This window comes from Heteronotia binoei, chromosome 19, assembly GCF_032191835.1.
Source record: "Heteronotia binoei isolate CCM8104 ecotype False Entrance Well chromosome 19, APGP_CSIRO_Hbin_v1, whole genome shotgun sequence".
In the NCBI taxonomy this organism is placed as follows: Eukaryota; Metazoa; Chordata; class Lepidosauria; order Squamata; family Gekkonidae; genus Heteronotia; species Heteronotia binoei.
In genome coordinates, this window is record NC_083241.1 from 30,568,457 (window position 1) to 30,596,238 (window position 27,782).

General features: G+C 47.6%; 1 protein-coding gene and 1 non-coding gene across 2 annotated transcripts in view; one reads left to right on the forward strand and one right to left on the reverse strand.

The window, feature by feature from the left end:
- Positions 1–2,583: 2,583 nt before the first annotated feature.
- On the reverse strand, positions 2,584–2,753 carry LOC132587988 (U1 spliceosomal RNA). Its single transcript, XR_009556480.1, has one exon. It is a non-coding gene; the product is annotated as a U1 spliceosomal RNA (small nuclear RNA).
- Positions 2,754–5,125: 2,372 nt separating this feature from the next.
- The window catches only part of ALPK3 (alpha kinase 3), an 86,181-nt gene continuing 63,524 nt past the window's right edge, over positions 5,126–27,782 (forward strand). The window contains exons 1-3 of the mRNA XM_060259741.1: positions 5,126–5,408; positions 15,281–15,319; positions 19,802–19,923. Coding sequence (XP_060115724.1) covers positions 5,245–5,408; positions 15,281–15,319; positions 19,802–19,923 — 325 coding nt within the window. The 5' untranslated portion in view covers positions 5,126–5,244. The remainder of the gene's footprint in view (positions 5,409–15,280; positions 15,320–19,801; positions 19,924–27,782) is intronic.

Here is a 27,782-nt window from a genome sequence, read left to right on the forward strand (position 1 = left end):
ATTTCTTTTGCAGTTTTAAGAGTTTGCAATTCAGGAATTTCATATGCCTCAATAGATTCTAAATTGAGAGTTTTTGCAAACCCGTCTAGCCGTTTGATTTGATTTGATTTTTCTTGCTCATTCTCAGGGGAATTTTCCAACAGAACTCTTTCAGCTCCATAAATCTCACGTTTTTGCATTAGGAGTGAGAGCCAGAATGAGAAATTATTCTTAGTTAACTTCAGGGTACTAACTCCTATCACTGGTAGGTTATTCACGGTACCAACACCAAGATTTGCAGTGGCTGTTCCAGAAGATGTGGAAACAGAAAGTCCAGTGGCTCCTATCTCTGGGTTTGACATTTTTCACAGCAATCAGGCAGGACAGAGTTAAAAATTCTTCCTTCCTCACTGGAGAGAAAAGGCGGCTGAATGTGCGCACATGTTTGCAGCAAGGCTCTTCCAAGGTCTCCGACGTAATCCATAGAAAAAGGGTCAAAAAGCTCCAAAAATTCTCTTTCTAGCACATCTGAGGCTTTTAGACAAAAGTGGCAGCATTTCCAAATCAAGACAATCTGAATTCAAAGCTCATTTAAGTCAGATCGCTCTCAGTAATGGCAAGAGAAAAAAAGATGTCATTTTAAAATTGAGGCTTGTCTGCACAGCTTAGCAGCTTTTTTACTATTGCTTTCTAAATGCTCACAAAGGCGATCCAGATTAAAAAAAAATCATTTCGAGTTCAAAAAACAGTCCATGCTATAAGCTACCAGCTTGATGGGAAAAACCAAGAACCATCTGCTCGGCTACCAATTTTGTTAGGGAATTCTGTTTGAAATTCTATTTCTTTATCTCAAACAGTGCGATGGATCATTGGATCAAATAATCATTGAGAGGCATTTAACATGAAAAAGCAAAAACATATTTATTTCTACAGAGAAAGGGTACTGGGAGGTGAAGATAACAAACACTATAGAACTACATGCTTACACTAGAAGAGCATGTGCTTAATGGAAGACCACTTCCTCCTTCTTCTTGAACTCCCTGCCTGAACAAAGGAAGTCACCTGACTAACTGACCAGACAAACAAAACAGGTTTTCCCTTCTAGACCTTGATTGACAGCAGTCAGTATCTTCTTCCCAGGTCATGCAGACAATAGGGAATCAGGCACACAGTGCTAACCCTATAATGACTGGAACTTTAGAACATTGCAAAGGACATACAAAACAGATACATATTTCCAAGACAAATTCTATTAATAATGTGCAAAATATATCAAACATTGCATTGTTTTCTACACATCACTAAAACCCAGTAAACAATGAATGAATAAGTCTAGTCCACTCCTTTGCATGGAGTTACCCTAAGGCAGAAGTCTTTAATTGCAGGATAATCCTGGTGTTCTTGTAGAACACTGAGGGTGTAAACGCCCTTGGGTGAATAGCAAAGCCAAATGAATATTCATGGTAAAAAAAATTTGTATTTTACTATATTTATACCAGAGCCCTGTGGCACAGAGTGGTAAAACTGCAGTACTGCAGTCGGAGCCCTCTGCTCACAACCTGATTTTGATCCCAGCAGAATCTGGGTTTAAGTTGCTGGCTCCAGGTTGACTCAGCCTTCCATCCTTCCGAGATCGGTTAAAGGGGTACCAAGCGTGCTGGGGGTAAAGTGACTGTAGATGACTGGGGAAGGCAATGGCAAACCATCCCATAAAAAGTCTTGCCGTGAAAACGTTGTGAAAGCAACATCACCCCAGAGTAGAAACTGATTGGTGCTAGCACAGGGGACTACCTTCACCTTTATATTTATACCACAGTCCCCATTAATACACGTAGCTCCAAATAAAGCAGGCAGCTTTCTACAGCAGTCTTTCTCATAAGAATGTAAGAGCCCTGCGGGATCAGACCAGTGCAGTCCAGCCTTCTGTTTCACATAATGAAAAAGAGTTGGTTTTTATGCCACGCTTTTCAGTACCCGAAGGAATATCAGAGTGGCTTGCAATCTCCTTCCCTTCCTTTCCCCACAGCAGACACCCTGTGAGGTAGGTGGGGCTGAGAGAGCTCTGTGAGAAATGTGACTGGCCCAAGGGTGTCCAGTTACTGCACGTGGAGTGGGGAATCAAACCTGGTTCTCCTGATTAGAATCTGCTGCTCTTAATCACTACACCAAACTGGCCACCCATTTGCCCAGGAGGGCCAGCCAACAGGCCACAGAGGCCAAGGCCTATCCCAACATTACCTCCTAGTTCTGGTACGCAGAGACTGACTAGACACAAAGGTGCTCTTTGGTCATTGTGGCTGGCAGCCATTGATGGGACCATGAATACCCCCCTTTTAAAGTCACATATGCTAGTGCTTTTATAATGCTTTATTTTGTAAGCCACCTTGGGCAGGTACCTTGAAGAGGTAACGTAATTTTTTTCTGAATAGTGGGGGAGTGGTTATAGCACAGCAATGTGTGTAGTAGAGCCAAGAGATCCTAAGATTGCCTGCCAGCTTAGTGTTATACATCACTGGGTGGCGAGCTAGACTTGTTGGGGGGGGGGGGTTGAGCAAGTTCTGAGAGAACTGTGACTGACCCAGGGTCACGTGGAGGAGTGCCAATTTGAACCCGGTTCTCCAGATTAGAATCCGCCGCTCTTCACCAATACACTACACTGGTTTTCTTACATTTGGGGAAATTGCAGGGGTCAGCACACCTGGAGTACAGTGGATGAACCTCACCCTGGGAAAACCTCCTTTGTGATCAAGGTGTTTCCCCTGCCAGGTAAATAAAGAGCAGCCATCAGTACATCCATTGCCAGTGAATCCCACAATTTAATTACTTACTGAGTAAATAAGTACTCCCCCCCCAAATCCTTACAACAGCCCTGGGATAGATTTGGCTGAGAAAGAGTGAATGGCTCACGGTCACTCGGTGAGTTTCACGGCTGAATGGGGATTTGCACCTGGCATTCCCAGATCCTAATCTGACATGGGTAACTGCTACACCACACTGGCTCTCAGGGACTATCAAAGCCGCACTGTTATCTCTCTGCTGCAACTTAAATTTTGCATTTGAATAACATCAACTGTCCCAATAAGTACAGAATGTGGCAATTTATGGGTGTATCTTCAGCTCTGATCACCTGGGCGTATTGCTAATTGCTACTTTGCAGATAGTGGAAACATCACCACAGCAGTGCCAACCTGTGCCAAGATACAGGCCCTTGCTTGGGATGCAACCTGCCATTCCCATGATGACCACCTGAGGTCAGTGTTTGCTAGTCCGTCATTGAGAAAAAAAAGAGACCTGCCAAGAACCAACCAAGAGATAGGATAAACTCCCTGGCCAAAGTTGCTCAGATATCTTTTATTTATTTATTCACTATAGTCCCTCTTTTTCACTTGGACTCAAGGAGGATTACACAGAATGAATCAATATAATCGACTGGATGGGACATTCAGTAAGCAATAAAATAGAGTGGTAAGCTGCAGTACTGCAGTCCACGCTCTGCTCCCAAACTGAGTTCAATCCTGGTGGAAGCTGGCTTCAGGTAGCCAGCTCAAGGTTGACTCAGCCTGCCATTCTTCCGAGGTCGGTAAAATGAGTACCCATAAAGTAAAGTGTAGATGACTGGGGAAGGCAATGGCAAACCACCTGATAAAAAGTCTGCCAAGAAAACATCGTGATGCGACGTCACCCCATGGGTTGGTAACATATTGTTACCTCATTAAGGTTGCAGACCCAATCAGAAATAATAAAAAAATTAAATGATGCAAAAGTGACATAGTAGAATCCTAGCTTTGGCAAGCTAAACACAGGCCAGAGTCCCTAACGATTTATCTTTTTTGCCATCACAAGTGGACTTCAGAGTGAAAGCAGTACAGAATTAAATTTGTGATTGGACTTTAGTAACAGTATATTGTGCAGAAGTAAATGGCTTTGTAATTGACCAGAAAGTATATTTATTGTTTTCTTGTATTATTTTTGTTAGCACTGTGTGCTATTACTATGATGAGTATTTCTGGATGAGAAATAATCATTGAGTGTCAATTGTGAGTGTCATTGACTAATTATTGAAAACAACTGTTACATTGCTTTCTCCAGGATTTCAATTTTGCTGCGTATTCCTGTTGCGTTGCCAAATCTCCAGGCGGAGCCTGGTGATCTCTCAGAATTTGAACTAATCTCTGGATATTTTGGGGGTGGAGCTTGAGGACAGGGCTTGGGGAGGGGCTTCATTGGGATATAATGCCAGAGAATCCACCAAAGTGACCATTTTCTCCAGGTGAACTGATCTCTGTCTCTTGGATTTCAGTAGCAATCCCAGGAGCTCTCTAGCCACCAGCTGGAGGCTGGCAACCATACTCCCAAAGGAAGCCCCAAAGGTCAAGGGGGATCATTCTTGCTGTTCTCTTTTCATTTTTTTAAATTGTTAAACCACCTTGAGTATCTTTAACATCCTTTAAAAATGTTAATTGGAGAGGGGGCCCAGAGATCCAAACCGGCAAGCGGGAAGCTTGGGGGAGGGGAGAGAATCAGGAGAGGCAGTTTGGTGTAGTGGTTAAGTGTGCAGACTGTTATCTGGGAGAATTGGGTTTGATTCCCTACTCCTCTACTTACACCTGCTGGAATGGCCTTGGGTTAGCCATAGCTCTCATAGCTGTCCTTGAAAGGGCAGCTTCTGTCAGAGCTCTCTCGGCCCCACCCACCTAACAGGGTGTCTTGTTGTGGGGGAAGGAGATAAAGGAGGTTGTAAGTCGCTCTGAGACTCTGGCTGTGATCACACACCCCTAATAATGCACTTTCAATCCACTTTCCAACTGGATTTTGCAAGCTCACACAGTAAAAAAGTTGGAAAGTGGACTGAAAGTGCATTATTTAGTGTGTGCGATCACAGCCTCTGATTCAGAGAGAAGGCGGGGTATAAATCTGCGGTCTTCTTCTTCTTCCCTTTTGCGCCCCAGCCGGACGCCCGCTCGCCGCCTTTTCAAGCCACCAGTCCCAAGGAGGGTGGGTAGGGGGATCCGAGGCCCGGCGTTTGGGCTTGGGCACCGGAGCTCGCCAGGCGGCGCGCCAGGGCAGGGTCCCGTCCAAGCCTCCCGCCCCCCCTGGCTGAGCGACAGCTCCATGTGCGGCCGGGTATAAATAGCGGGGTGGCGGCCCGCCCCGGGTGATTGACGGCTGGTGCGCTGCGCCGACTAGGACTGGGAGCCGCCCGGGACCCCCGCGCGCCCCCCTTGCCTCCGCCGCCGCCAAGCTCCTCACTTTCCGGCCGGGCAAATGGGCTCCAGGCGGAGGCCTCTGGGCCGCTCCTACTCGGGCAACGGCCGCTTCTTGGCCTACAGCCCCGCCGGCGCGGGCAGCGACGGCGAGGACAACGGGCCGCTGGTGGAGAGCCGGCCCGAGCGGCGCAGCTACATGCTCAGCGTGCGCCCGGAGAACAGGTAGGCGCCGCCGGTGCGCAGGGTCGGGGATTCCCACGGCGCAAACCCGCCTTGTCGTGCGCCAAGGCCGGGCTGCTTTTCTTCCAATTGTGGCGCAGCGACCCATCCCCGCGCCGAGAAGCTCCGATCGAGCGCAGATTTAGGGCGAGAGACGCGCATGTGCACTCGAGGCGGCGTTAGTTTGCGGAATTCGCTGCCACGAGATTTAGGATGCTTGGATTAAGTGGTTTTGGAGAGCGGGAAGGGTAGAGTTAGAGGAGGTGGATCGGTGTCAACCTAAAGAGACGCCCTGGGTCAGAGGCGGGGGTGCGCCCACTTCATACCTACGGCTGGGGGATGCGGAGGGGGCAGGGCCAGATTAACAATTAGCCAAAGTAGGTAATGGCCAATGGGCCCCCCCCCCCGCATTTGGGGCCCCGGGCTGGCTCCCCCCCTTTCTCTCCTGCTTGCAGCCCTTCCAGCCTACATGCACAGCCAGCAACTGAGCCTGTCTTTGCCGGATTTGCCTGGAGAAACGGCTGCTGCTGGCGTCATCATCAAGTTTGCCTCTCTCTGCATCTCCCCCACAACTTTGTGAAAGGGGCTTTGGAGAAGGTGCCTGCAGGCTGCAGCGGGAGTGGGGGGGCATGGGTGGTGGGGTGGGTGCTCTGACTGAGATAATTTGAGAGGGATTTTGAGTGGGATTTTGACTGCCTAGGGGCCTCCAGAGGGTTTAATCTGGCACTGGGAGGGAGGGGGGTGTTGCGTCTTATATTTTGCTTGAAGGCTTCCTGGGGGCGCCTGGCCACAGTTGGAAACGATGCCGGTGGATTAGATTAGAAGGGCCAGTGGTCAGATCCTGCACGGTTCTCCCACCCCACGCTGTCTCTGGTGCAGTACCGTTTCCTAAGAACTATAATCTGTAGCTCTTGCTCCTGTTTCAGAGTCAGGTGTCAATATGTGTCATATTAACAAAGAAGAGAGCGCCTTGGAGCATGTGTAGACGCCCCTTGCTTTTGTTTACCAAGTAACCCCATGACCTGGCTTCTGGATTTCCTAGGAGGAAAGAGAACACTTTTGTAGATCAGAAGGCCTGTGACTCCCAAGGCAGCACCGCACCGGCAGCTCATCCGCTGGGCTGGGCTGGGCTTGGAACGAGGCCCAGGAGGGATGAGGCAAGATGCTTTCCTGGGCTTGTGTGCGAAGGAGGGAGCCCAGCCAAATTCCCCGGCCCCTGGATTAAAAGAAGGAGGCTACTGTTGTTTCCTAGAGATCTGCTAATTCCTAGCATGGGCAAGGAAATCTCAAGTCTGAGATGTGGCTGTGGGTGTGTAGGTGTGCTTGTGACTTCTTGCCAGCCTTGTGGAGGTACCCAGGAAGGGGCTTTCTGCTGTCTGGAGGGAGAGGGACAGCAGACATAGTGGTCACAGCCTGGAGTGGCAGATCTGTCTGCGTCTAGAAAATCTAAGTGAGAGTTGTCCCAGCACCTCTGTGGTCTTTAAACTTTACGACTTTCTTTATTTCACTGATCATCTTGCTTTTCTCCCCGTTGGGGACCCAAACTGGCTTACGTTGTTCTCCTCTCCTTCGTTTTATCCTCACGGCAATCCTGTGAGGTAGGTTAGGCTGAGAGTATGCCAATGGCCCAAGGTCACCCAGCAAGCTTTCTCGACCAAGGAGGGATTCGAACCTAGCTCTCCCAGATTCTAGTCTGGCACTCTAACCACGACACCACAATGTTTGATGCAACCCCTTTGTCCCCCTTTCCCTATCATACCAAAAATCTAATGATGTATAGATGATACTTTAGGGTGTAAAGTCTTCAAGGCGGGGACCGTTGGCCATTAATGGTGTTACAGAATTGCCCTGACCAGGATGGCCCAGGCTAACCCATCAGCTCTCAAAAGCTTAACAGGATTGGCCCTGCTTAGTATTTGGATGAGTGACCTCCAAGGAAGTCCAGTGTCTCTGTGCACAGGCAGGCAATGGCAAACCTCCCCTCTTCACCTCTTGCCTTGAAAAACCTAAAGATAAAAGTAGTCCCCTGTGCAAGCACCAGTCATTCCCAACTTTGGGGTGATGTCGCATCACGACGTTTTCACGGCAGATGTTTTACGGGATGGTTTGCCATTGCCTTTCCTTGTCTTCTATACTTTCCCTCCAGCAAGCTGGGTACTCATTTTACCAACCTCAGAAGGATGGAAGGCTAAGTCAACCTTGAGCTGGCTAGCTGAACCCAGCTTCTGCCAGGATCGAACTCAGGTCATGAGCAGAGAGTTTGTACTGCAGTGCTGCAGCTTTACCACTCTGGGCTGCTTGAAAAACCTATGGGGTCATTATAAGTCATCGAGGACATGGTAGCACTTCCCAACACCAATACTCCCACTAAGCTGTAGAATCATGTAAGCAAAAATTCTACTTTGTGAGCTATTGGCATTGTATTAAGAACTAAGAGGCTAAAACACTGTGAGCTAGCTCACACCAACTCAGTTTAGCGAGAACACTGCCCACCGTCATAATTTAATGCCTTAATGGCCTTATGAAGAGTTGGTTTAGATTTTGTGTTTCCAGTTCATGCAGATAAATCTAGCTGTCCCCATCAACAGTGAGAATAATAACTTATTTAAAACATTGTAAAGCCACCTTTCCACCCAACTTCAGGCCCCCGAGGCAACAAACAAGAAAAACATTAAAGCATAATTAAAAGAACCCCACAGAAATATATAAAAATGATTTTAAACAATTAAAACTCATAAAAACAAGAACAAAATAATTGAAACAAAACTCATAAAAGGGGAAAGGTCCCTTAAAAATCAGTGAGGGAATGTTGGACAAAACAGGAAATATTCACCCACTGGTGGAATACAATGATAGAACGAGACAGACAGGTCTCCCTGAGAAGAGAGTTCAACAGTTTTGGTGCCACAACCAAGAAGGCTCTTTCTTGGGTTGCCACCTATTTAGCCTCAGATGGCAAGGCACTGGGAGCAGGGTCTCTGAAGATTATCATAATAAATAAATAAATAATTGCACTTATTTCCCACCTTTCTTGTATCATGAACCTCAAGTCATCTTTTGAGATCTAAGAGATCTCCCATCCAAGCACCGACCAGACCCAGATTTGTTTTGCTTCCTCAGGGTTGCTGTAGCCTGCCCCTCCAGCCACATCCAGGTTAAAATTATCTCTGTCTGAACTGACAACAGCTTTTCAGACTGAGAGCCCCTCCGTCCATTGCACTTGAGCCCTGATTAGGATTGGGCTTCAGCAATGTTTCAGAATCACTTTTAAAACGATAATGGTGTCCTCATGGTAGGTGCTACAACGCTAATTCCTTCTGCGCTGTTCACTGAACGTCCCATCCTTTCTGTTGCAGTGACTCACTCTGTGTCGTTTGCCTTGAGTCCTAGTGAGAAAGGTGGATGAGAAAGAACATAAATAAATAAATGAGGATGCCAAGATAGTTAGCTTGGCCCAGAGTATTGTGAAAACTGGGTGCCTTTGGGCCAGTCTCTTTCCCTCTCTCTCTGCCTATCCTGCCTTGCAGGGTTATTGCAAGGGCAAAATGAGTGGGAAGTATGTGTGCCATCCTGTACTTTTTGGATGTCTGTCTATCTGTGCTACTAGACTTGATTTTGTTCTATTGCAACCCAACATCCTCTGTCTGTCTCTCTCATCTGTCTGTCTGTCTGTCTTACTGGTCTTGATTCTGTTTTGTTGCAGACCAACATAGCTTCCCTTCCTCCCTTGCTCTGCTACTGAATTCTAGCCCGCCCTCCCTCCCTTCCTTCCTTCCTTCCTTCCTTCCTTCCTTCCTTCCTTCCTTCCTTCCTTCCTTCCTTCCTTCCTTCCTTCCTTCCTTCCTTCCTTCCTTCCTTCCTTCCTTCCTTCCTTCCTTCCTTCCTCCCCCCTCCCCCCTTCTAGCTGTTCTATTGAAGACCAACACGGCTGTCCTCTGAAACTGCCCGTCTGTTTCATGTTAATGTCCATTCAGAGTATTCACACACTACCCAAAAGTCTGATCTCCACTATTCCACAGCACAGTTAACAGGTAGGGAAAGATCAGAGCGGAGAGAGGGCACCAGTCAAGGCAGATGCCAGCGGTCCGGTTGAGCTTAAGGCTGCTTCAGATATCTTTGCAGAGAAGACGTAAGTGTGCAGACATGCCCCAAGGAGCGTCAGGCAAGGCAAGTGCAGCATCTACTTCTATAGTTCCCACCTGTTTTCACACCCCAATCACGTTTGAACCCCATGATTTGAAACTTTAAAATAGCAAAGGCTTGGTTGGCACCAAGTGTGGTAAGAAGGACCTCTGATATTTTTGGTCAAACTCACATAGCCCAGAAGACCCTCCTCCTCCGAGGGGGAAGGCAGCTGTGCCACAGTTGAGCATTTTCATACATGAAGCTTTAAATAGTCTTTCCTCTTCTCTGGGACGTTTGTCATGCGAATGAGCATCCTGAGGACCATAGGCTAGGTTTTACATTACCAGTTGATTCACACGTGAACTGCTTTAGGCATCTGGCCCGAAGATGCTCCGGGATTTTGTCAGGGTTTTCGGCACCCTCGCTTCATAACTGGGATGGCCCTTGGAATCCTGTTTCTCATCTGCTTGCCACGTTGTAAATGCAGCGGCTTAACCCTGTGATCTTTTGTGAAAGGATGAAATATTGGGGTGGGGGGAGACAAAGGATCATTGACTTTAGGCTCTGGCTGGACCCAAGGGGCATCACAGTTTGGATGTTACCTTGCACAGGTGTAGATGTGGGATGGATGAGGGGGAAATTGAGGTGGAGGACTGGTGGGCTTCCACTCACTGATATATTTTTTTTGGTCCACCTTCTTGGGAAGGAAGGTGGCTTGATATAGTCCCATCTTGGAAGCTATGCATGGCCAGTGCATGGGAGTAGGCCAGGTAGGTGGCCTGGTGCCACCTAGCCCATGGAGGTGCTGCCAGGTGCCCCCTCTCCCACGTGTCATGTGCTCTGAGGATCCAGGGAACACAAAAGCAGCTGGGTTGAGCGCTCTCGCCTTCCCCAAGCACTTGCCCCAACGGAAGGGGCAGGCTCCATGGAGCGTACGCACCACCTGGGGAATGCAAAGGTGGTCACCCGTGACCCCACTCAGCCTTCCTTTGACCTGGGAAGGGTGGGCAGGGTTGGGGGGCTGGGCAGCAGTGGGTGCACTGCCCTCCCCCGGAAGTTAGGGCAGGGGAAGAGGTCCTGCCCGGGGCGGCAGAGCCTCTGGTGCTGGCCCTGCTTGGAAGGGAGACCTCTAAGGAAGACTCTGCTGAGAGAGGCAATGGTCAACCACCTCTGCTTCTCACTTGTCTGGAAAGTGCCTTGTTGGGTTTGCTATGTCAGCTGTGACTTGATGGCCCTTTACACACACACACACACACTCATACACCTGATCTTGAGCTCAGCAAAGGCAAACAGCGGTGGAGTAGATGTTGGAGCGGAAAGGGTAGTGATGAATGGATGGTTCTGCACTTCTGTCTCTTTAAACCCCCCCTCCCCAAACGTGACAGCTGTGTGCGCAACCCATGCTGTAACATCTAGTATATGGCCTTTTTTGTAATATCTAATATATGGAGCTTCTTTGTTGTTATCCAAATGTTTAGCAAAATATTTGTTTTGGGTAACCAAAGGATGTTTATACTGTTCAAATTATCAGTCTGAAAACCATAGAAAAGTTAATTTTCTCTCTGTAATAGTCTGGACCACTTTGACCTGAATGGCTCAGCCTGATCTTGTTAGGTCTCAGAAGCTAAGCAGGGTTGGCCTTGCATGAGAAACCACCAAGGAAGTCCAGGGTTACTATACAGAGGTAGGCAATGGCAAACCACCTCTGTTCATCTCTTGCTTTGAAAAACCTGTGAGGTTGCCAAAAGCTGACAGCACGTTCTACCACCAAGATAGCCCTTGTCAGAACTTGGAAAATAAGCAGGGTCAGTCTTGGTTAGTACTTGGATGGGAGACCACCAGGGAGTCCAGTGTTGCTATGTAGAGGCAGGCAATAGCAAACCCCCTCTGTTTGTCTCGTGCCCTGTCCTGGATGGCCCAGGCTAGCCTGATCTCATCCGCTCTTGGAAACGAAGCAGGGTTGATCCTGGTTAGTGCTTGGATGGGAGGCCACCAGTGAAGTCCAGGGTCGCTACGCGGAAGCAGGCAATAGCAAATGATCTCTTTTTATCTCTTGCCTTGACATGGATGGCCCAGGCTAGCTCAGTCGGGGCTTTTTTGTGTGGAAGAAGCCCAGCAAGAACTCATTTGCATATTAGGCCACACTCCCTGACATCACCATTGTTTTATGCAGGGCTTTTTATAGGAAAAGCCCCAGCAGGAACTCATTTGCATATTAGGTCACACACCCCTGGCACCAAGCCAGCCGGAACTCCGTTCCTGTGCGTTCCTGCTCAAAACCCAAAACAAAACCCTGAGCTCAATCATTCTTGGAAACTAAGCAGGGTTGGGCCCCGGTTAGTATTAGGATGAGAGATTAACAGGGAAGACAGGGTTAGAACATAAGAACATAAGAGAAGCCATGTTGGATCAGGCCAGTGGCCCATCCAGTCCAACACTCTGTGTCACACAGTGGCCAAAAAATACCAGGTGCCATCAGGAGGTCCATCAGTGGGGCCAGAACACTAGAAGCCCTCCCACTTTTGCTATGTAGAGGCAGGCAATGGCAGATCACCTCTGTTTAGTTCTTGCCTCAAAAACCTTAGGGGGTCACCGTAAGTGGTTGTGATCTGACAGCGTCTCCAACCACCACCAATATTCTGGATCAGTAGCACTTTGTGTGTGTGTGTGTGTGTGTGTGTCTATAATCAGTAGCTTTGGGATTTTGGATCTGAGGGAAGCAGAATCGCTTTGTTTTTACACGAAGAACTGCCAAAGGTATGCTCTCACAGTTGTGCACGCATATGATTTTTGCTGAGCCATTTATTTTTAGAATAAAATTGGGGTGTGTGTGTGTTACATAAGGGATTATAGATGCAGGCCAGGAACTCAAATTTGGATGGCGAAGACGTATTGTCATGTACCATTACTATTGGACTGCACCTACAGCATTGCTGGCGATTAGCAGAGCAGACGAACACATCGTTTTATTGTATGTTTATATGAAGACAGAATGGTGACTGTGAGCATTTGCACAAATGGCATTTCTCTCTCTGGGCAATACATGACATGGGCAGAGGAAACAAGCCAGGATATGAAGCTTTATAGGTCCCTATTGGTTTCTTACGTCACCTGAGCCCCATGGAGCTTGTAGCTGCAATACCCTTTTTGGCCACCAGTGGTGTTGGCACTGTGCTGTAGAAGAGACCAGTCCAGGTGCCTTCTCCTGTCACTGCTGACAGTGATACAAAAACTAAGGCTGTCAGAGTCCCTGGAATGACACCATCAGGGCAGTCTTAACTAACAGGCAACAAGGGCAGCTGCCCCGAGCTCCATGTTGGGAGGTGCCCATCCATCCACAGACCTGCCCCGAAAAAAGGGTGAAAAGAAAAAAACGGCCTCTTGGTGCCACCTGTGCCCACCTCATTTGGGGTTCATGCAGCAGTCTTGCAGTGGCATCTCCTACCCACCTTAGATGGGGCAAGGGCCACCCCTTGACTGGCCACAGCAGGAGGGCCAGCTATGGGGTGGCAGTGATTTTAGGGCCGCATCTTGGTCTTTTGCCCAGTCTGCAGAATCACTAAGATGACCTTTGGACACCCACAGTGATGGAAGGTTTTTGTGATGAGATTAGTACTACTTTTAGACAGTTTGCTAGAGTTACTGGACTTAGAAGGAAGGAAACAAAGTTTGAATTCAGCGGCACCTTTAAGACCAACGAAGTTTTATTCAAGGTGTAAGTTTTCATGTGCAAGCACGCATCTTCAGATAGATTGCACACAGAAGCTTGTACCTTGTATAAAACTTTGTTGGTTTTAAAGGTGCCACTGAATTCAAACTTTGCTTACTGCTTCAGACCAACACGGCTGCCCCTCTAGATCTGGGCATAGGATTGCACTCTTCATCGCTGCACCAGTTTAAGGGCTGCCCATGTTACATGCCTCCTGCATTACAGGAGCTAACCAGCGGAAGAACTGCATTCTCCTGTGGATAAAATATTGCAAATTTGAGTGCTGAGGGTCAGGGGGACGCAACAGAAGTGCTCTGTTTGCAGGCGGACCTCAGAGCACGGTGCGTTTCTTGCACTAAGTAGGGATTGTCTGATAAGGGTGCACAGACAGGGCTGGTAGACGCAAAAGGCTGGTTGGCCCTCTGAGATGGAGCGGGGCAGGCTATTTATATCTCAGTTCTCTGGGAATGCTGTGCTCTAAGGGGACCATGACCAGATCTTGCTCACCAGCTCTCTGGTTTCCCCATGAGGTATGTTGACACCTATGGACTGATTAGTGGCAAGGTCACATGTTCCAGCTGGCCTCCACATGGATCCCTCTCTGTCATAATAAGTCAGTGCTAAGGGAATAGAAGATATTTGTGGGTCCAGTCCTAGTCACCATACAGTTTATATGCCTGTACTGGAGGGGAAGCTGTAGAATCCAGGAATGCTAGCTAATTGCATCCAGGGCTTTTTTCGTAGCAGGAACTCCTTTGCATATTAGGCCACACCTCCTGATGTGGTCAGTCCTCCAAGAGCTTACAGTAGGCCCTGTAAGCTCTGGGAGGATTGGCTATATAAAGGGGGTGCGGCCTAATATGCAAAGGAGTTCCTGCTACAAAAAAAGCCCTGATTGCATTGAACCCACCCTTGCAAACCGCGTGCTTACGGTTCTAGTGATTTGGGGGTGGGATTGCAGGGCTGGTTCAAGGTAGGGTTGCCAGCCTCCAGGTGTGGCCTGGGGATCTTGCGGAATCACAACTGATCTCCAGACAATGGAGATCAGATACCCTGGGCAGCTGCTTTGGAGAGTAGAACGTATGGCATCACACCCCTGTCGAGGCCCCTCCCTTAGCCACACCTCCATCCTCCCCAGGCTCCACCCCAGAAACTCCAGAAAGTTCCCAACCCAGAGCTAGCAACCCTAGTTCAAGGTACTTTGTCACCCTGAGTAAGGTACATTCAGGGCTTTTTTTGTAGCAGGAACTCCTTTGCATATTAGGCCACACAAACCCCGATGTAGCCAATCCTCTTGGAGCTTACAGTAGGCCTTGGAATAAGACCCCTGTAAGCTCTTGGAGGATTGGCTACATCAGAGGTGTGTGGCCTAATATGCAAAGGAATTACTGCTACAAAATATTCCTGGGGTACATTCATCGCCTCCTTTGGGGCTTGGTCAGGACCAGTCCAGTGGTGCTGTGGGTCCAGGAGGCAATGCCCTTGGCTTCCTGAGTCACTGATGGCCAGGAGCATGGGCAGGGGTTTTTGTTGTAGCAGGAACTCCTTTGCATATTAGGCCACACACCCCTGATGTAGCGAGTGCTCCTGGCGCTTACAGTAGACCCTTTAAGAAGAGCCCTGTAAGCTCTTGGGGGATTGGCTACATCAGGGGTATGTGGCCTAATATGCAAAGGAGTTCCTGCTACGAAAAAAGCCCTGAGCATGGTACATCTGCTGGGTACTTGGTGTGATTCCTCAGACAGTTGCTTGGGTGTCTTAGCCACGGGATTGGCTCTGGGGAATTTAACCCATGTACGCAACAATCCTTATTTTTCTGTCCCCTGCTGCTAATGATCGTTTTCATTCAGAGCTTTTGGTTACAGTTTACAAGCTGGTTTTGCTTATACTGGCGGCTGGCCAGTGGAAGCCGAATTCTATTAATAGAAACTCAAACCTGTGCAAGGCGACTCATTTAATACATCCTAATAGCTGTTGTTTAAGCTTCCATCTCTGCTTTTTTTTTTAATTCCTAATTATTTTGTTTGCTGTCTCTGCTTAGCTTACCAACCAACAGATTATCTCCCTCCAGCTTTGGAAGGTAATTTACTTATCTTTTTTGACTGTGTATATTTCTGGGGTCGAGATTTTTGTAAGCAACTTTCTGTTCAGGGGTACTAACAGCACTGACGGTGCTCTTTCCATGTGGCATGTGTCTGCTTGCTTGCACTGAAACAAAAATATCTCCCTCTTTTGCTCTGCAAATTGTGTGGAATGCAACAGGTTTGTAAGGATGAAGCGTTTTGTTCTGTCACTTCTGAACACACTATCATTCATTTAAGTTTATGCTTGAAGCTTTTGACGTTCAGATTGCACATGACAGAAGACAGTGCCACCCACAATCCTCCTGATGCGGACAGTCACTGTTTTGTGCAGGGGTCGCTTTGTAGAAAAATAGGTGATGGAGCTCATCCAGGGATTGTTATGCTGCTGCACCTACTATTCAATGAACAAGGTGGAGAGGAGGAGAGGGAACCTTCAGAAAGGCTCAGGAGCTGCGCTCCCTTGAGCTCCTGCTGAATCTGAGGCCTGGTTTTGTTTAAATTGGGCAATTTGTATATCCTGGACACATGAAGCTGCCCTATATTGAATCAGACATTTGATCCATCATGGTCAGTCTTGTCTACTCAGACTGGCAGCGGCTCTCCAGGGTCTCAGGAAGAGGTCTTTACCATCACCTCTTACCTGGTCCTTTTAACTGTAGAAGCCAGGGACTGAACCTGGGATCTTCTGCATGCCAAGCAGAGGCTCTGCCACTGAGTCGCAGCGCCCTCATTTTCCAGCCTTGGTATAAAAGATCAGACAACAGGATTTTTTAAGGGTACACGTTTGCTATAAGAAAGACGTGTGTTTATTTTATTCACACCAAATAGCAACTGTGCACATCAGAAGAATTGTGGGCAACAGGATCTCCCTGGTGAACACATTGAATGACAAAACTTTAATGACCTGGAAAGGGATTTATTATGCTAGGGTTGCCAACCTCCAGATGGAGCCTGGAGATCTCCTGGAATCACAACTGTTCTCCAGATGACAGATCTCTTCACCTGGAGAACATGGTTGCTTTGGAGGGTGACCTCTATGTCATTATATCTCACTGAAATCCCCTCCCCAGCCTCCATCCCTAAATCCACTCCAGGAGTTGGCAACCTTAATTATGTGGAGTTTTTCTGGGGCAAAAGAAACTGAGGTGTGTAGTTTTCCCAACCTGTTTCCTGTTGTCGCAGGATTTACACCAGAACTTTTAAATACTTTTATTAGTTTATTTATTTAAAATATTTTCATCTTCAAAAACGTTTCTCAAGGGGGCTAACAAAATGGAAGATGGTAAATATTTGATGAAGTGGTTCAAAACTGTTCGAAAAGCCCAACATTAAAATTAAATGATCTTAGCGATAAAACAAAAATCAGTAACATCAGCAGACCAAAGTCATTTGTAACAGAGGGGCAGGCCATAAGACATCAAAATACCCAAGATGTCCAGCGGCACCTTTAAGACCAACAAAGTTTTATTCAAGGTATAAGCATTCACAGTCTTCCTCAGATATGCAGAAATGGAATTTACCAGTCCATACATATAAGGCTGAAGTTGAATAGCAACTTAATATGCAACATACCGTAATTACAGTAACAACAAGGTCTCCATCAGTTACCCTTATCAGTTACCCTTAAAGATAAAGGCAGACCCCTGTGCAAGTACCAGTTGCATCACGACGTTTTCATGGCAGACTTTTTACGGGGTGGTTTGCCGTTGCTTTCCCCAGTCATCTACACTTTCCCCCCAGCAAGCTGGGTACTCATTTTACCCACCTCGGAAGGATGGAAGGCTGAGTCAACCTTGAGCCCGCTACCTGAAACCAGCTTCCGCCGGAATCGAACTCAGGTTGTGAGCAGAGAACTCGGACTGCAGTGCTGCAGCTTTACCACTCTGCAGCTTTACCACTCCACAATTAAGGATACATTTACACATCTATTTCCAATTTTGACATATTTATTTGCTCCACTGTTTCTCCCCAGAATTAAATCCAAAAGATGGTGACCTTATAAAACTTCGCTAATCATTCCTGTTTGCATCTGTTAAAACATCTTCATTATGTTGCATGCTAATTTGCTGTTCAACCTCTGCCCTTTATGTATGGGCTGGTAAATTTCATTTCATTGTATCTGAGGAGGTCTGTGTGCATATGAAAGCTCACACCTTGAACAAGACTTCCTTGGCCGTAAAGGTGCCACTGGACTCAATCTTTGTTTTACTGCTTCAGACTAACACGGCCACCATTGCTAGATAGAAGTCTGTGTGAAAAGGAATGTTTTTACCTGGCATCTAAAAACCCAACAAAATGGGTAACGGGGGGGTTTCTAGGGGGCAGGCATTCCACAGCTGGAATGCCATTGCTGAGAAAGTCCAAGTTTAAATTACATGTCTTTTGTGTTGGTTGCTAACCTCCAAGTTAGAGGTTTTTGGAAGCGCACACAGGGCTTCGTTTTGAAGGACAGCCCCAGGAAAGTTTGTTTAGGAGGTTGCTGACTGAAGAAAGAAGAGGTGGGGAAGAGTATAGAGACCAGACGTCATTGCCTACTAGCTTCTTTTCACAGAACAACCACTGTGAGTGGCTCTTGGCAAACAACGATGCATCGCTGGTCTCGTGTGGGGCCAAAGCCTGATGCCATGCATGGACACAAGGCTATGCATGATGCTTGTGAGAGAGTTTTGTGACCCTGGAAAGGATGGATGTCGCGAGAAGTCCGTGTTTGTGTCCAGCCCCTGCATCAAAACAAAAGTTTCATTCTCTGTGCAAAATGAGCGATAACTCATAGAACAAGTTCCAAGTAGGGCAGGATGGCTGTGATATCTGCTCCCCTCCCCCGACTTCTCCTGCAACCATTTATGTCTGGACAAGCCACAACTCCGAAGGAGCAAGGGCCAAACTGGATAATCCCACGCCCCCAAGGAATGCGGTGTTATTTTAAAGCCTTAATTTGTACTTTTCAAAATGCACGGGGCCCTTATTTTTGCTGGGGACTGCTTTGTGGACAGTTGAGGGGCAGCTTCCTCCCCCAGTGCCATTTTCAAGAGCCTCAACATCTCTAGACTCTGTGGGATACACTCCTCCTCCATTAGGATCACACTCCTCCTCCATTAGCAGCCATTTCCCCAATTGGAAATGATCAGTCTTGGACTGTTTTAAATCATAATAGGCGAGAAGACATGCCCTGGACTCTCCTAGGTTGCCACCTAGACTTCCAGTTGCAGAACTCCAGTATCGTGGATCTTTTTGCCCTAAACCACCCCTTCAAGACTGCACTTAACTCTGTAAGATGCGCTTAACTCTATAGGGATGCCAACTTCCCAGTGGAGTAAATAAAAAAAAATGCTAAGAGACACCATAAATTTTAAATGACAAAACAGTGTAATGTGAAGGTCAGTGGTGTTCTGACCAGGCTTGCACATAGAACTTCAGATGAACAAGAACATGCTTCAAAAGGATATTCCCACAGGACAGTTGAACCTGGAAATCTAACAGTTACGTCTTGAACCTTGTTGGTCTTCTATGAATGTATTGTAAAGATTGGGTTCCAGTGATAAATAAGCCTCCAAACTGAAGAAAGATGGATGAAACATCTTGATATCTAGAACAGACATCTTTGGATGAACTGCCTTTAGTTCTATGAACTAATACTAGAAAATGGAAATTCCTTTGTGATTGGAAAGTTTTGTTGAACTGCTTTGAACTGTCTTGTGGGAATATCCTTTTGAAGCATGTTCTTGTTCATTTGAAGTTCTATGTACAAGCCTCACCACTGGCCTTCATATTACACTGTTTTGTCATTTAAAATTTATGGTGTCTGCTAGCAGTTTTTTATTTACACAATCGTACACTAAGATCCTATAGTTTTGCTAACTTCCCAGTGGAGGCTGGCGATGTCCTGGAATTACAAGTGATCTCCAGTTGACAGAGATCAGTTCCCTTGGAGAAAATGTCCACTTTGGAAGCTGAATTCTAGGGCATTATACTCCACTGCAATCCCTCTGCTCCATAAATTCTTCCCTTTCCTTCCCTTCCCAGACTCCACCCCCAAAATCTCCAGGAATTCCCCAACCTGGCGGCCCTAGGAGAGAAAGAGAGAGAAGATGGCTGTACCCTTCCCCAGTACGGCTGATTAGTATAAAACACAGCAAAAAAATTTGATTGTCATCATCAGCTTCCCAGACTCCATCCCCCAAATCTCCAGGAATTTCCCAACCTGGAGGTGGCAACCGTAGGAGACAGAGAAGATGTCTATACCTTTCCCAGGACGATTGATTAGTACAAAACACAGCAAAAGGATTTGATAGTCATTGTCACCCCCTGCCCACACCAAGGTAGTTTAACCCCCATTTTGTTTATAGGTACGAAGGAAGCAAGTAAGACTGACCACCACCCCCAGCCCCGGCCCGGCCAAAGGATCAGAATTTCTCACTTGACATGTCTTCTGCAATCTCACCCCAGGTTCTCATTTTTGCTTCTCGAATTATTCCCAGGAGCACCTTCTGCACAATTATTGCACAGCTGACGGAGGAGACTCAACCGCTGTTTGAAACTACCCTTAAATCTTATGCTGTATCTGAGGACGCGGATGCCAAATTCACATGCATTGTTACAGGTAATTAACAAAACGGGGATTTTGATGGTTGGCTAGTGGCAGAACAAGAGGATGGTGCTGAGGAGAGGGAGTAAGGTTGGATCTCTCTTACTAACACGGAGTGCTTTCAGTAGGGCTGCCGGGTCCTCCCTGGCCACCAGTGAGAGATGGGGGGGTCAGGTTGCCCAGTCCTGGCTGAGAAACTTCTAGAGATTTGGGGATGGAGCCTGGAGAGAGCAGGGGCCTCTTTGGAATACAATGTCACAGAGTCCAGTTTGGTGTAGTGGTTAAGTGGGCGGACTCTTATCTGGGAGAACCCGGTTTGATTCCCTACTCCTCCACTTGCAGCTGCTGGAATGGCCTTGGGTTAGCCATAGCTCTGGCAGAGGTTGTTCTTGAAAGGGCAGCTGCTGTGAGAGCCCTCTCAGCCCCACCCACCTCACAGGGTGTCTGTTGTTGGGGGAGAAGATATAGAAGATGGTAAGCTGCAGAGTCTCTGATTCAGAGAGAAGGGCGGGGTATAAATCTGCAGTCGTCTTCTTCCACCCTCCAAAGCAGCCATTTCTTCCAGGAGAACTGATCTCTGTAGTCTGGAGATGAGTTGTAATTCCAGAGGATCCTCAGGTCCCACCTGGAGGCTGACATCCCTAGCTTTTGCACACACTTAATCACACACTTTCAATCCACTTTCTTCTTTTCTTTTTCTATATAATTTTGTATTTTGTGTGTGTGCATGCCTGGAAGTCATGGCGACTTCTGGCAACTCCTATTGGGGTATGGAGGACATTCAGAGAAGTCGCTTGTTACAGCCTGCCACTGCCTCCGGCTCTGGTATTCCAAGGAGGTCTCCCATCCAAGTACTTGCCAGATCTGACCTTGCTTAGCTTCTGAGATCTGACAAGTTTGGGCTTGCCTGGCTCTTTCAATCCACTTTCAGTGCACTTTGCAACTGGATTTTGCTGTGTGAAATTGCAAAATCCACTTGAAAATGGTCATTGAAGTGGATTGTAACGTCATTATTTAGCATGTGTGAAAGCGCCTATAATAGTTTTGTTATTTTAAAATGGTGTAAATTTGATTTCATTGTGTATTTACTTTATTTATTGTTCCCATTGCTCTCAAGGACTCAAGGTAGATTACAAGAATGATAAAAAGTTCAGTCAATCAGTAAGCTGATTACAAAATACGAAATAGAACAATTACGTGGGCAGCCAAGAGCACAGCCACTTTTGTACACAGGAGCAGAAGCTGTAACATCTGTATTCCAGTCTGATATTTCCATAGTGATTGCAAAAACTCACAAATTTTGTCTGCTTCTCTCAAAAGTCAAGTACTGCTACTACTAAGGTGAAGTTTAATCAGTGTTTAACATTTTCAGAGTTAGCATCGCCAGTCCTCTGCTTTTTTTGCAGCTGCGTTTTGGCTGTTAATAATATTAACCAATGGCAAAACATTTCATTTAAGCCTCTGTTTGGAGGCTAAGCCCTTACTCCTTCAATTAATGAGTTCATAGTTTGTGGAAATAGCAGTTTTTGTAACTGAATTAATTTGTGGAAATAGTAACTATTGTAGCTGGATTAGTAAGATCAACTTTTTTGCCAAAACTCCTTTCTTATGCAGGGTGTATTCAGTAGCACCTCTTTATAACATGCAAATTTTAGGCTTGTTCAGCCTCATTTTGCCTCTGTGGGGCGGAGAAAGGAAGTTTAACCCTTCAGATTCTATTCAGTGCTGTTAATTGAAGAAGAAGAAGATATTGGATTTATATCCCGCCCTCCACTCCAAAGAGTCTCAGAGCGGCTCACAATCTCCTGTACTTTCCTCCCCCACAACACTGTGAGGTGGGTGAGGCTGGAGAGGGCTCTCACAGCAGCTGCCCTTTCAAGGACAGAGACTCAGAGCGGCCTACAATCTCCTTTCCCTTCCTCCCCAACAACAGACACCCTGTGAGGTGGGTGGGGCTGGAGAGGGCTCTCACAGCAGCTGCCCTTTCAGGGACAGAGGCTCAGAGCGGCCTACAGTCTCCTTTACCTTCCTCCCCCACAACAGACACCCTGTGAGGTGGATGGGGCTGAGAGAGCTTTTTACAGCAGCTGCCCTTTCAAGGACAACTTCTGCCAGAGCTATGGCTGACCCAAGGCCATGCTAGCAGGTGCAAGTGGAGGAGTGGGGAATCAAACCCGATTCTTCCAGAAAAGAGTCTGCACACTTAACCACTACACCAAACTAACGTTCTCACTCTACGTTAGTGTTTTTAAGGGGGGGGAAATTATCCTTAAAAACCATGTATTTATTCCTTTAAAATTCCTAATAAAACAAGGGAGTGTGCTTCCAGTCAGTGAAATAAATGGAAGTTGAAGGGTTAACCTCTCTTCTCTGCACAGTCCCAAGCTAAATTGAGGCTGCAAGAACCTGCAGCTTGCATTTTTATAGACAGGTGGCGATGGATGATCTTTGGTCTGGTCCATTTTTGCCCTGAAAGGACTCGGTGATAGAAATACTAGCTTGTTCACATATCTGCCACATTCACATGCAAGGCAGGGTGAGGAGCTGGATACGAGTCTGGCTTTAACATCAAAAGAGACATGCACAAAGAAATCTGAACTTTACCCCTCCCCCGTCCCCATCTTAGCTCCCCATACCTTGGTGCCTGGGGCAACAGACCACTTGGAGGTAAGTTTATAGAGCAATCATAATCTTTTGATTTCTTTTGACGTACATGTGAACAGTACAGCTGTGTGAACAAACATGGCTGCCTCCACTGTGTCTAGTTTGGCCTGAGATCTTGTTAAACTGGGAGCAAGGGTTGGTCTGTATGAACTGCTCAAATCTATGCTGGCTTCACCAGTGCCTTTTCATTCCTCATGGCCAGGGTGTTGATGCTGGTATATACTGGTAAAGACCATTTGGCAGTTCCTGTAGAGCCAGGGGTGTTGAACATGCAGCCCGGGGGCCGAATCAGGCCCCTGGAGAGCTCCTATCAGACCCCGAGCTACTGGCTGTCATCTGCTTCCTGATCCCTCTCTCCTGCTTCCTTCTGCATCACAGCTTGCTTTGCAAGGCTTGCTCAGTTGCACAGAAGCTACAGAGCAAAATCTCTGTTTTCTCCATTGGCTGAGGCTCCTCCCTTGGGGGGGGAAGAGGGAGAGGCAGAGCTTGCTTTGCCAGCCTCCCTCAATCGCACAGCAGAGCTACTGAGCAAGTATTTCTATTGGCTGAGGCTCCTCCCCCTCTTTGTCCCTGGGGAAGGAAAGAAAGAGCCAGAGCTTCCTTTGCCCAGTTCCCTGGAGAAATACGAAGAAAGCACCTTTAAGACCAACAAGTGCTAATGTTTTAATGTGTTTTTTTAAAATCTTTAATTGTGTTTGTTTGTGTCCTTTATAAAGTTTATATCTTCTTCCTAATTTTAAATAGGTACACACAAGGCCCAGCCTGACAAGGTCTTTGTCAGATCCGGCCCTCATAACAAATGAGTTCAACACCCCTGTGTAGAGGGAAGATGAAAGACGTCCTCTGACAAACCTTTGTGGGGGAAAGAATGCCAGATTCTTATAAATGCTTCCTAATGAGATAGTTTAGATTTCCCAAATTAAGCCAGAACTTTTGTGCTCTTTATTCTGGGTGCAGCTTTTTGATTTTGTTGGCATCGAATTGCGTTTTATTTCATGTGCCCTTTTGGCTCAGACTGCGCACAGCCCTGTCTGTACTTTGAGCACACTGTAAGCCAGACTGTGGGTGTGCCTGATGCAACCCTCCCCCACAGTGCTCTCATCTTCCTCCCCCCCACATTGCCCTTTGCCCTCCTGCTGAGCTTGGAATCCCCATGACTGGTATCACTGCAGGATCTTCTCTCTGTCTTTCTCCACCCTACTGCTTTCACTCTTTGGCCAGTAGCCATTTTCCAAAGATCTTGAACAGCCCTAAAAGCCAAGTAAAAATAGCCACTCCTAAATGCACGTGTGGCTTTTCTCATCTATGCCAGCCATTTACAGTCTCTGCACCCCTTCCGTTTTGAGGACAAAAAACATTTCCTTCCTTTGGGGAGGCACAGCAGTCATCTTTGGACACGGCCATCTTGCCGGTAGTTCCTCTGATCTGTTCAGCTATGCTAATTTGCTGCCCACCCTTTACCTATACGTACAGAGCGGTAACTTCTGCTTCAATGTATCTGACGAAGTGTGCTTGCACACGAAAGCTCATACCTTGTATAAAACTTTGTTGGTCTTAAAGGGGCCACTGGACTCCAACTTTGTTCCGTTGCCTTTTGCGTAAGTCCCTGAATTAATGGCAGCAAATTAATTCTGTCCTACCAGAGAAAGCTTCACAGGGATAGGATGGCAGCTGTTAAAGATGGACACGGTTTTTAGAAACTTTTGTCTGGCTCTGCTCAACCAGTCATAAATTGTGCTGAAGCTCTCCTTCAAATATAGTCCTTCTCGCTTTTGGCTCTTGCGTGTAACTTTACTTTGCTGTGTGTATTTCCATGGATGTGAACGTGCACTTTCCCAGATAGCATCAACCAAGAAGGCCTGCTGAGAACTGACAAGGCCACTGCCCATTTAAGTTGTCTAGGCAGCTGAAAAACATACCTGAGGCTGGAGCCAGAGGGGAGGAAAAACAGGCCAAGGCAGAGGGACAGCCCCTTTCCTCTTGAGTTTCCCTGTTGGTCTCTCTTCCTGCTTTTCAACGTTGGCATTTTGTATGGGAGCATCGCAAACTTTTGATATTCTGCTGCAGGCCTGTTTCATCTTGCCTAACAGTAGAGAGGCTAGATTTGAGTCGAGTGGCACTGTAGAGAGTGAGACCAACAAGGTTTCCAGGGTATGAGCTTTTCCCCCTTCAGGGTCTTCTCATCTTCTTCTTTGTGCACCAGAAGTTGCCTAGTCCAACACTTTTGAGAGTGAAGTGCTGACTCTTGAAAGCTCATCTTGATGTTCGCATTGGTCTTGAAGGTGCCACTGGACCTGAATCTAGTTGATCTTCTTCGTGGTCTCTGTGCAGTCCCACACATGGGTTTTCCCGCTGGAACGAACCCGACCTCGGAGAATTCAAAGCTAGCCTTAGGCGTTATTTTTGGCGCGCACTTCCTCCCGCCCTGGGGAGCAGGCATCCACTGCGCATGCCTGGAGCGGGGGGAAGGCGCTCCACCCACCAGTTTCTTTCCGACCGCCGCCCGGGATAGTCCTTCCTCGTTGCGTCTCCTCTCAACTAGCCTCCTCAACTGTTTTTTCTCCGCTACCGCTAACGTCTTCCTTCGTTTTTCCCCACGTTTACTTCTGTCTGGTATAGTATAAAAAAAAAAAAAAATTCTTTATTATATCCTCCTGTTTCCTTTATCTCTCCCCTTTTCCTCCTTCCCCCCCCTCCCCCCGGGCGTATGGAAGGAAAAGTAATTAAAATCACTTTTAAAAAGTGTATTCGCTGTGGGACTAAGATCCCCTCCTCAGACGGCCACGCTTTGTGCCTAATTTGCCTGGGCGACACCCACAGGATTGACGCTTGTGCTCACTGTGCCCAGTTCGGCAAACAAGCTAAAAAGAACCGCGCCGCTAGACTGAATAGTCACCTACTGACCCAATCTCTGCGCCCGGCTATGTCTCAGTCTTCTGATCCGCAGAAGTCTCCACAGAGGGTCGGTACGGTCCAGGCAGCTTCTGTGGCTATGACTCCCAGGAAGCTTAAGCCCTCAAAACACCCGAAGAAGCACCATGATTCCAAGAAACAACATGGTGACTCGACGGGAAAAGAGAAATCTTCTTCGCCTCACCAGTCAGCTTCGGATGCGAAAGCCGCCTTAGCGGTCTCTTCACTCCGAGTGCTCACGGCTCCAACACCGCCTCCAGTCCTGACTCCGGTAGATGCTATCGAATCCGAGGTCATCCGAATTGGCTCTCGTTCGCCTTCAATACAGGAATTCCTGCCGGAGGACCTCTTGGCGAAGGAACCTACACAGCCATCTTCACAGCTTCTTCAGCAACAGCAACTGCAGCAGCAAAAAGCTCTACAGCAACAGCAACTGCAAAAACAGCTCGACCTTGACTCCTTCCGGGACGTTACTGTCCCTCGTACCTACAAGGACGCTATGGTGTCTCCACTTCGCTTCGACTCTCCACGCCATCGAGACCACGCACCCGATAGACGTCACGGAAGATCACTCTCTAGGGACAGACATCTGGCGTCCCCTAGAATGAAGCACCGGTACCAGACATCCCCATACCAGGAGAAGACCACACGATACCGTGAGCGATCCCTCAGTAGAGACGAGGGGAGTCGGTACTATAGCAGATCACGCTCTCCATCCCGCTGCTCCTATCCGCGCTATACACCGTCAAGATCCCCTTCTATAGAATCCTACCGCACCCGTAGACACCGTGACTCACGGCACCAGGATGTGGGACATCGAGAAGGGTACCACAGCCGGTATCAACGACACGACTCGTCTAGGTACCAACAACAGGACCCGGCACGGTACCAGCAGCAGAAGGAATTGGGCCGGTACCAACCACAGGATTCAGCACGGTACCAACAACAGCACAGCCCAACACAGTACCAACAACAGCAAAGTCAAGCACGGTACCAACAGCAGCAAAGTCCAACACGGTACCAACAACAGCAGAGTCCAGCACGGTACCAACAACAACAAAGTCCAGCACGGTACCAACGCCACCTGTCATCTCGCTCCGAACATGCGGTATCGCCTCGCCATCGAGTTCCAGTCTCTCCTACACCGTCAACATCCAAGCAAACTAAACCGCCCTTACCACCGGATCCCGAGGATCCACGGGACGAAGACGAGTCAGACCTTGAGGCTTCAGACTCTTCACAGTCCTTATCTCAGCCGGCCTCCCCAGCCTCTGACATAGTCAAGCCTGCAGATCTCTCTCCCTCAGAAGGGGCCAAGTCCTATTTGGACCTCATAACCGACATGGCCACAACTTTGAACATTAAGTTAACCACCGACCTTCCCAAGGTTACCGATGTCGTCCACGATTTGATCAATGCAGACCTACCTGCTACTTCATCATTGCCCATGCTTCCAGTCCACTTAGAGGCCCTCAAAGAGGCCTGGGATAAGCCAGCCTCTATACCACCAACATCCAAACGTGTCGAGTCACTGTACAAAATTCACGCCCCGGAGTCAAAATTTTTGTTTAACCATCTAGCGCCTAACTCTATGATTGTGCATTCGTCGTCAAAAACTAAGCAAACACGCCACCCTGTACCACCGGAGAAAGAGGGGCGTAAACTAGATACACTGGGGAGAAAACTTTATTCAATCTCCACAGCATCAGTAAAAATTAATAATTACATGGCTCATTTTGCGGCATATGCACACAACATTGCTACACAGCTCACCACTCTGGTACCATCGCTACCTGAAACATCACAACGACAAGCCACCAAACTGCTAAGAGAGCTCAATCGTCTTAGCAAGCAACAGATTAACACTGTTCGCCACTCAGTCGGATGCACATCCAGATCAATGGCAACCGCAATAGCTCTCAGGAGACACGCCTGGCTTCGCTCGTCCTCCTTACAACAGGACATTAAGTATAAAATAGAAGATCTCCCATTTGATGGGCAGGGCCTGTTTAATGCCACCACGGATGACATCCTTACCACCGTGGATGACAGTAGGAAGAGAGCGAAACGACTGGGGGTAACCCAACAGCAACCTCAGGGTAACAGGCAGAGACCTTGGAGGACCCCCTTTTACAAGCGCACCAGATCTCCTAAGCAATCTGATTACTGGAGAAGAAGGGCACCCCCTGCAAAGCAACCCTTTCAACAACGCCAAAGACCGCAAGCTCCCAAAAAACTCTCTATACAGAGACTGTCTAAGTGGCTGGTTGAGGCTATATCACTTTGTTACAAGTTAG